The 10,652-nt window shown below is 43.1% G+C and overlaps 1 protein-coding gene across 17 annotated transcripts in view; it reads right to left on the minus strand.

Annotated features, from left to right (window-relative positions):
- celf4 (CUGBP, Elav-like family member 4) overlaps positions 1 to 10,172 on the minus strand; it is an 84,943-nt gene extending 74,771 nt beyond the window's left edge. For all 17 annotated transcript variants that reach the window (XM_036530171.1, XM_036530168.1, XM_036530170.1 and 14 more), the window contains exon 1: positions 9,570 to 10,172. In XM_036530171.1, coding sequence (XP_036386064.1) covers positions 9,570 to 9,834 — 265 coding nt within the window. In that variant the 5' untranslated portion in view covers positions 9,835 to 10,172. The remainder of the gene's footprint in view (positions 1 to 9,569) is intronic.
- Between the last annotated feature and the right edge of the window lie 480 nt (positions 10,173 to 10,652).

Here is a 10,652-nt window from a genome sequence, read left to right on the forward strand (position 1 = left end):
CACAACAACAATGCAGCTGGGAAAACCTGCAATTTATCATTGCCGAGTAAGGAGCCTTAATGGTGTTCACGCTGAAAGGCCCTTTGGTGTCTGACTAGAGGCAGAGGGAACAATGCAATCCTGACATGAGGGCAAAGGTTAAAGCCTAGCTGGCAAATGTAGTACAGGGAATACTCGTGGCAGGACATGATGCAAATAGGGGGAAATAATTGGAGACAAACAGCGAAACTCTGACCGCAGCTCTGGGTCACAGCTCCCTAATGCGCATTCGTCGGACAGACCAAGATCTTCAATCTTATCCAGAAACTGAAATGATTCAACATTCAGTTGCGATAAAAATAGCTCACAGACAGTAAGCTTTTCCCCCAGTAATATAGTTTAGATGATTCCCTTTTGAGATTACCAGTAAAAAGATCAAGCTCGGGTTAATTTATATGTGTGTGTGTGTGTGTGTGTGTGTGTGTGTGTGTGTGTGTGAGAGAGAGAGAGAGTGAGTTTGGGCCACCAATCCATTGATTTCTGTATGTACTTGCAGTGACCCAAGTGGCATTGATTTCTCTGGAGTTGCAGCCCAAAACAGCGCTCAGTAGACCTCTAAATCATACACGGTTTGTGGGATATAAACCCGCTCACACATCTCCCTACTGTTGTGTGAGGCCTCTCAGCATTGCTTTGCTAATCTTCTTACCAACCCGAGGAGGGGGTGGGTAGCTAGGAGGCTGAACACGCTGCGCGCTCTGTAGTAGTCTCCATGTCAGCTGTCTTAAAAGCCCGGGGTAAACTGACTCCAGGACAGTGCCAAAAAGATCAACAGTCTTGGCCTATCATCCACACTCTAGAACATAAAGCAGCATTCTGGAAGACCTGTCCCTGCTCCAACAGAAGAAGAAGAAGAAAAAAAACACATTATATGATCTTTGTTCCTCTTCCAGGCTTTGAAAAATTCTGGAATGCACATTCTCATTTTATAGCACAAATGCACATTCTAGAACATCCATTCCCCTTTCTAGGGTATGAAGCAAAATTTAGGAATTTAGGCTGTGCCTGATCCAGAACAGAATTTTACTTTCTGCAGTGCCCTTTAATGTTGTAAAACACAAGAACAAATCCTGGAATGCTTTTCTGCCCAACCCTAATGAGAAAAAGATTTCAAGAGAGAGTGGCAGTAGCAACAATCTGCTATTTGTATGTGTGTGTAGTTGTACACTGTGCTGTTCCTATCATGCCATTTATATTTTTTCTTCAGCTGTAGGGTGATAAAACAGCATGACTAATGCTAGTCTGTAGAAGCTCTTAAAAAAAACTTCACATATAAAATTCATAATAATTCAAAATATATCAATGTTTCTGCTTTCACTTATGTGACTGTATACACATATTGTAGAGTACATTGTCAAATGACTTATCCTAAGAAGGGTTCTAAATTATACCATATAGATCACATGGCATGAATGAGAGTGATGATCACTTAATTTTCTTAAAATATAACATATATTGTGACATATAATACATATAGATAAACATGCTACTTTGTTTTGGATATAACATTTTCAGGTGTGAGTTGCTCCAGTAGAAATCACACTTAAAGTATGTTGCTATCCTCTTAAGCCCCCTGTCTGCAAATGTAGCTACGCTAGGACAACCAGCAGGAAGTGTCCAAAGAGCAGCCACTGCAGCAGGTGAAATCTGGAGTGACTCAGCTTGCAGCGTACTAGGACTTTCACTGCCAACCACGCTCACGCAGACAGCACCTGGAACAGCGCAGGGTGTGACGTGAGGATTAAAAACATTCATAAGAGTTGGAGCCCTTTAAATATTTATCACACGACTGGATACCTCTTAGATGGTGCGATGTGTCTGAAAAACGGAAACAATTTATATTTCTAAAGAGTTCTAGTCACAACAGAGCTGTGCTTTCAAGCACTTAGGTCAAAATTGAATACCTGGAACTGCAAGCCTTCAAAAAGCTATTACAAAAAGAAAAGGATCGCTTATGGTTCAGCAGGAGGTAAACGGCACAGCTACAGAAAGGTGTTTGACTATACCACTTGCATGCAAAGGGTTACACTGATAAAACATTTACAGCCAGGCTGTTTACGCAGATTTAATGTAGCTTTTTCTTTTTCTGGGAATGTATAAAACACCACAAAGTTAAGCGAAACATAAATGATTCAGGAAGCTGATTTTAGGAATCCCTGAAGGCAGTTTCAATGCTTCCTTTTTTTTACTTTTTGATTTTTGCAGCATCATGCTCATTTCCCCCACATTTCAGAAAGTATATTAAAGTTAAGCCGGGAACGATTAATCTAACCCCTGTAAGAAGAATTTATTCCCAGCATCGTAAAACTGTTGTGCTTCTAGACTATCTCTATACGGCATGGCTAAATCTCTGTTGTGCAGTCAAAAGTTTGGACACACCTGATTAAGATAACGGGAAACATGCATTCAAAGACATTTTCATCTAAAGGCTTATGCTTAAAATGCTTGAATTTTGTTTCTTAGATAAATATAAATACTGAAGTTGATGCCTATGTCTGAATTTCTTTCCAAAAAAAAAAAAAAAGATTTTAAGATATTTAAGATTTTTTTTTATAGTTTTTATAGTTAAGATAGATTTGTCTAACGCTTTTTTGGTTACTGCATAATTCAATGCGTGTCTTTTCATAGTTTTGATGTCTTTTCCATTATTCTAAAATGTGGAAAATCGTACAAATAAAGAAAAACCCTTCTATGGCTAGGTGCATCCAAACTGTTGCCTGTTAGTGTACATCATTTACATTGAGCTCAAGTAGGGCCAGGCCAAGTGTCTTCTGGCTGCTCACTGAAACATTGTTAGCAGTTTGCTGTAAATTCCTGTCTCAACACTGTATCTGATTGGATCTTGAGATTGAGTTGAAGTCCTCAAGAAAAGATCAATAGATTATGTGAGAGTGAAAGTGTTAAGTCAGACGTTGCAAGTACACATTAGGCCAATAGGCCTTGCAAAGCTGATTTATAAGCGCTTTACACTTCCATATAAACACCTCCTGGGTTTTTTTTTTCCTCTCACAGGACCATTCCAGATGCATTTTTAAAGATCTCCTACGGTGTTTTTGTTTTCACTGCACTGCACAGGGTCACAACTTTTCACCTGAGTCCTGCTACCATGAAAGCATTCTCACATCGTTGCGGCAATGTTACAGTATCATGTTGACACAATGTTAGAGGAGCGTTGTGAAAACGCTATTCTGTTATGATAGCTTGGAATTAATTATTTATGTTCAGTCAATAAATATTCACTCAATATAATCCCTGTGCAGCTCAATATTCTTAGTAAATAATCTCCAAATCACTTACCTACATCGTGGTAGGTAACCCTGGGTTCTCTGAAACAAAATAACTTTCTTTCGAAAGGGCATACCACCAGAGAACATTTATAATTCAAAACTGACAAGCACCATTAGATGTTATTTAAGGCCAGGCCTCAGAAGTTTAACCTATATTACATAAAAATTGAACTATTGAATGAAAATATTACAGATAGTGTTTGTTGTTACCTTAACAAAGAAAAGCTGATCAGAAATGATAGTTCTGCTACTGCACACCAGTAATGGAAGACATGGAAGAAATCGAAGGCTAGAAAAAAATCAATTCTGTGTCCCTACTTCTAACCTACAATTTTAAATCTGCTCATGGTAGTGTCTTCTTATTTCCCATCTGATGACACATAAGGGACCACGTCCCATAGTCAACACTGGTAATGCCATTTGCTATTAATGGGAAGGTCAGCTGTTAGATTAAGTCTACAGCCTGGAGAGGACTTGGGGACCATACGCCACCTACCTTGACAATCTCTATGAGTCTAGATCTACAGTTAGCATGCAAATTTTTGCAGTTCTCTTCCTATGACCCCCCTCCCCCCATCCCCCACCTCCAACCCTACATGCACTCGCGCACACACACACACACACACACACGCACACACACATACACACACACACACACACACACTCCCACCCACCCTCCCTGCTCTGTTAAATCGCCATAGCTCAATATGAGCAACTAGCTGCTTGGTTGAAGCCTTGTCCCCGTGACAATCAGGTTCAATATAAATGGACAACAGCAGCACCAGCACTGTCAGAACTGTCCTGCTGAAAAATGAGTCTACCACCCTTTCTATTTCCATATTTATTTATCTGACTTTTCATGTTTTCTCTGCTCATTTATATATGATGTGATTTCAAGAAGTTGCAAGGACACAGCTTTTTTCTCCACACTGGTTGAGCAAATGCATAGGCACTCTCTCTCTCACGCACGTGTGCACAGATGCGCAAACACACACACACACATACACACATACACACACACACACACAGCGGCAGGCTTCCATTCTGTCAGGTCTTCATCACACCATATGGTTACACCGCTCTTTTTGTTTGCTGGTAATTACACATGGTGATTTAACTATTAAACAAGCTCAGACAAAGAACACTCCAAATCCTTTTTATATTAAACTAAAAGTGGGAGGGAAAGAAATCTGAGAAGGAATGTTTCCTGCATCTGTTGCTCACATTTAATATGAGTCAATAAAAGTGTACTGCACAATGCACCAACTGATGCTAAAAGGTTTTTTATTTTTCTATGTTGTGTTCGGCTGCCTTACTGCCGTGGGATGAAGTTCAACATTCTCAAACAACATTTAGAAAAAAAAGAAAGACTAACATCCCTCCCAACCCCCCCATGTTTTTTTTAAGCAGCGCATCAGTGGTAAGCCCTGTCGCGTCGTCCGAAAATAAACAGGCCTAAATGAAATAATGCGAAAATGCGAGGCTCGGTCTCACTGCGCAATTAAGTGCGAGCGAAGACCTTGAGTGGATTTTTTGGGTAGGAGCGAGAGGGCAGAGCAGATACGCTGATTCCGATCATGGGAAAAGTGAGGATGATGCAACGGCAGTGAAATCTCCCTCCAACCGAACGCTCGCTGCATAAACACGGCCCGGCGGAAAAACACAGAGGCTTTTCTCTCTGTTCCTTTTTAAAGGGGAACCCACCGGTGAGCAGCGAAAACATTTCGTTGAAGGGTATGTCGAGGGATTCTCTCGTGTGTACTCATGATGTTTCCAGCAAGAAGTTTGTTGGAAAGGACTGGCTACCTCCTCAACTTAGGCCCAGCATCAATGTAACTGCTACGTGCTTTGACCTTCGTTTTGAGGGACTAATTAAAACAAAAGGACACAATGCTGCCCTTATTTCATGACTCAAAATGAGGGGCAAAGCACACTGTGGTTGACCTGAATCTGGGCAAGAATTCTGTATAGCATCAGTCATAGAAAAGAACCTCTAAAGAACCTCATTGATTTACATTTACATTACTACCCTACTGAAAAGAATTGGCCCTCTCTCCTCACCTCTTTAAAGACAACAGAGACACTAAAACAAGCACATTAAAAGACATTTATTTGGGGCTCAGAGGCTCTCCACTGAAATATCGAATGCTATTCCCTATTCGGCCACTAGGCAAGTGAGGGGGCGCTGTTGCCTTGAGTCGAATGAGGTAGGTGTTGGCTGACAGTATTTTTTGTGTCACCAGTAGCATGGCATCAGGGCTGACAAGCTATACCTTGAAGCATGAAACTGTCTGTAAACCCCCCCCCTGAAACATTAACACAAGCCATTTCACTCTACCCATGTCTCCCATGAGGGTCACAGGCTCCCTTTGATAGCGATGAATTTGCTTAGCTACATACCCGACCTATGGCACGAGAGCACACCGCGCTCTCTCGCAGAAAAACCCCCTCTCAATTATGTTCCATTATCGGCCAATTCATACAAAAGGACACATTCTTCCTTACCAGGCGGGGGCGACTCTGCCTGTGCTTGCGGGTTATTTTGTTCCTTCGATGAAAAGGGGCGCGCAGATTAAGACCGGCGGAGACAAAGGATACGGCGGATTTGGCCTCGCCCCCCCCGTCCCCCCCCCAACCCATCCTCAACCTCAAGCCGCGCGGACCCGAGGTGAAATGAAAAGCACAAATTACCGGCTCCTCCGGAGAACGAGAGTTACCTAACCGCCACCTCTTTATTCCCATGCCAGGGGAGGCAAAAAAGAAGGGGAGGGGGACGGGGGACGGACAGTCTTCATGCTTCAGTCCTGCTCTGCCTTGTCCACACCAACTGCTGACCATTATAAATGGCCTCTATTATCACGGCCAAGGAATGGGGGGGAGAGAGAAAAAAATCATAGAGAAATAGTGCTGTCCCCTTTCACCTCTCCCTGCCCCCCTCCCACTCTCTCTCTCTCTCCGCACCCCCCGTTCCCTGTTCCTGTAGGATTTAACCCTCCAAAGAAGACTGTGATACCCATGAAGTCATTACCCCAGCCACCACATTATGCCACAGGCAATGATAGCGATGACAATAAAAACAAGCAATAATGATGAAAAAGAGCAAAAGGACTGCGGGGGGGGCAAATTTTGACAATGGTATTTCCAGTGATTTTTTTTTTTTTGAATATAGAAGAGAGTGTTGCGGCCTTAATGTGAAAAGGTATGCGTGAGTGGGGAGCTCGCTCATATGACCCCCCCCCCACCCCCCCACCCCACCCTCAACGGAATAATACAATTCCCTCTTTGGGGAATGATATGGGATTATTCAATAAGATGAGGAAGACAGCGAACAGAGCCCGAGCGAATTTATTCAATAAAAGTCCCCCTACATCTATGCTGATCATTACCATGGCACTTCTGTTATTAATAGCACATTTGCATAACATTGCAGTGTTTTGCTATTAGATTTACAAGGGAAGAGTAACTGGTGTGATTTTTTCTGCTCATACTAGGCTGCAAATTATGTTTCATTCTACACAATTTATTTCTAAATGCAGTCTGTCTGTTTTGCTGAAATACTGGTTGTCTGTCGTGCAAAGATATGCAATACTGACAAATACCTCTGAACTGGCTTTGTGTGGTAGTGAATGAAGCTGAAATTCATGTGTACAACTCTGAGCCTATGCTGACAGCAGTATTTGGTTTGAGTGGAAATGGTGAAAAAAAGTGTGATTTTATACCATTGGAAGATATTTTTTAATTTATTCATTTATACAAAGGAGGGAGGGTTTTATCCCTTCTTTTCGAAGAGCTAAATCCGTTTGTTTGCGCTGAGAGTTTGACGTTCTTCATCTGCGAGGGAGTTGTGATTTTTTTTTTTTTATTAGACTTGTGGTCGTGGCACTTAGGTGCCGGGGTGATGTGCTTCCTTTGTCACGGCCACAAAGGGCCGATTTAAATTGGATTGGAGGCGTGTGCGAGCGGGGCGGGCGAGTGAATGAAAAGAGGAGGCCAGCGACAGAAACACGCGTAAAGGATGAGGGCAAATGAGCAGGAAGAGGAGGAGGGTGAATGGACGTCTGCGTTGCCCTGCACCGTGGAGGGGAAAATGACCGCCTGGGCTCGTGAGCGAGGGAGCGAGCTTCAAATGAGTTAAAATATCACACCGGCGGAGGCAGGGTGCACTAATGAAAGCCCCCGCCGAGGGGGAGGCCATATATCCGAGGACGGAGACAGTTCCTAGAATCAGCCGGCGAAGCGGCCCATAGGTCATGGGCAACGTGATTAACCACCGGACAGGGAATCACGACCGCGACTCCGCTATTAATAAAAGATGACCCCCCTGCACTCCCTCCCGCTTTATTTATTTATTATTATCATTTCCTAACACATGTATAATGTTGTATTGTTTATGGCGGCGGCCCGGCTCTCTCTGCCCCCGAGGGCAGTGGTGTTCTTCCTGTTTTTATGGGGACTTTTCTATTAGCGCCTAACGAAGGCGCCTTTGTCTGAATATAACGGCCCGCGTGTGAAGGCACATCAGGTCAAGGGGACACTTCGATTAAATAATAATGACCCCCCAGGTTAAATGAAATGCAGGGACATAACTGAATTGGTTCCAACCCTGGTGTAAAAAGCTTTACGACTGTGATTTTTATTAGAATGCACTCTTCCAAATCTGCCGTTGCTAATATATGCATCAACAATACAATATAATAAATGGAAATGGCACCCAGCAACCTAATCAAATTCTCTCTGTAATAGGTTTTGCTTACTAAGATCTGCATTATTTCCCACACACACATGTACACACACACACACACACACACTAAATTGCATCTGCAAACAACGATAAGCTCATTTCTTCCACCACCATTCACACTCCCTTCTTTCCTGATGTTCAACACCACATAACAAGTTGTCTAAACACCGGCAGCTCCCTGCACACCTGGCTCACTGCTGCTCAGGGCTGAAAGGCAATCCTCTCAGCAGGCAGAACGCGCTGTGAAAGAAGGTCTGTGCAGGGACTGATCTGATGCACACCACAGCGAGGTACAGCCATCTCCATTAGCTGTAGCTAATGTTCTCTACTGTTGCTGATTTTCATTTGTACAGTAGGAAAACTCCACCTGGGCACATTTTCCAGAATGACAGGCATGATGGAAAATTAGAGCAGTCCATCAAACATTTTATTTCTATATAACTGAATGCACTGAGAACTTATAGGCCTGTCATTTGTATCACGATATCAATAAGATAGGCATGGAAATTGGAATGTGAAATAAGTAGTAATAAAAAAAAACAAAAAGGCACACGAATAACTAATATTTCTGGCACCTCAAATCCACGTTACAAGAGCAACACTTCCAGCAAACCGCAGAACACTTCAGCCAAGATTCATAGTTTCAGGATTTTTATAGATGGCGTCCCTAGAGAATAATAGTGAAGCAACATCCAGGATCTGTTTGGCATAAGTTTGCTTAGTTTCTCCTTTAAAATCTCAAGAAAGTGTTCATTAAGTAAATAACACACTAATAGAAAGGTACAGTCACAAATTCCCTGCCACCACATCTCTCTCTCTGTCACACACACACACACACACACACACACACACCCTTCCTTCCTCTTTCCCTCCCTGACTATAATCAAACAGGACTTCACAGAATTTTCAGGGCTTAACAGGCAGCACTCCTACGAGCCTCTTGCCATTCACCACCAATTCCTCGATCAGGTCTTGAGAGAGCGTGAACTTGGGTTCAGTAGCAGGGGTTTTGGCGCTGATTGGTTGATACCCGATTATACCCATGCGTGTTTCAACACATGCTTCTACATGCTGAGCAGCAAAATACTTAAAAAGAGTTTGAGTAATCAGGTAGATTCTTAAGCCTGTTTCAGTGTTTCTGGCAATGTTGCATAAAATCCCTGTGCACCTTGCCGCTCCATGGCACTATCATAGTACATTTCCCAGATCGGTTCTGCTGGCGTGCAGACTGGAGCTGGCGAGAAAGACAAACGATGGAATGCTAACTTAAAATAAACATTATTAGGTTATGTAAATCTGCCTTCTGCTTTATCTAACCACCAGTTTTAAAAAGTTACACCTGCAGATTTAGTAATAAACGCTTCAAATAAATTGGGCATGATTCATTCCTATCTGGGCTGAACAGGAGACGGGAGACACAGAGAGACGTTGTCGACGGGACAGCTGAAGCCGCAGAAAAAAAGGGTAACCCCGCTCTCACACTCACACAGATTGAAACGCACCTTTGTGCACGCCGGTGAAGCGGTCCTTAAGGACGGTGAGCTCGTAGATCTTGCCAAATTCCTCGAAGAGGGGTCGGAGGTCCTTCTCGTCCAGATTACGTGGGATTTGCCCGATGAACAGTTTGATGGCATCGTGGTCCTTCATGGGAATGGTGGCGCAGCTCGCGGGACTGTGGCTGTGGCTTAATCCGTTCACTAGCCCGTTCGTGCTGGCAGCGCCGCCGTGTCCCGTGCTGTCCACCTGCCCGTTCGTTAAAGTTGCCATCTTCTCGCCGGGGAGGAGTTGTAGTAGTAGTGCTATTAGTAGTAGCCGTAGTAGAAGCTTCAGAAGTAGCTACAATTGTAGTATATTTGAGCCGCGCAAGTATAGGTCCTTCTATAATTCTAGTAATGCAAATATTTACATATATACGAATACATATATTATTCGAAAAGAAATTATATCAAAAGCTCGAGCGTTTGCCTCTCGTTTTGGAGATTTCCCCCCGTATTTATATATTACTTAAGTTCATAAATTCATTCAACAAATAAAAGGGAGAAAGAAAGACTGAGAGCGTTTGCTTTCTATTTACACCTCCGTTCCCCTTGCCCCTGCTTCTAGCAACCCTTTTATTTTTTGCATTGAGGAGTCGGTTTGGGTGTCCTTTCGGTTTAAACAGACGGGGTCGGCTCCAAGAGGTCTGAGCAGTGCGGGGAGGTTTTGAGCGATAAGAAATACTGGAAATTCGATTTTGGTGGCACACTGCGCTCCCGCTCCCCCCCCCTTTCTCGATTCAGTCCCAGAATGGTTCCTTCCACCAAGAAAAAGGGACTATAAATAAAGAAAAACATAAAGCACTCCTGTACAGCTCTTTGTGCCTATCCTACTCTGAGTCACACAATGTCCTCATGACATAGACGGGACTCTGAAACATTAATTATTATCAGTAATGACAGCATTATTTTGCACGATCTTACCTTTAAATTTAAGCCCTAACATTCTAGTTGCGGTTTCATGTGGTGGGGTCTGAAACGCCTGTATTTATAAATATACACACAAATCTCGCTAAACGTGTAAATCGCACATGCCTAAAAGCCGCCTTT

The sequence above is a fragment of the Megalops cyprinoides genome, chromosome 5, assembly GCF_013368585.1.
Source record: "Megalops cyprinoides isolate fMegCyp1 chromosome 5, fMegCyp1.pri, whole genome shotgun sequence".
NCBI lineage: Eukaryota > Metazoa > Chordata > Actinopteri > Elopiformes > Megalopidae > Megalops > Megalops cyprinoides.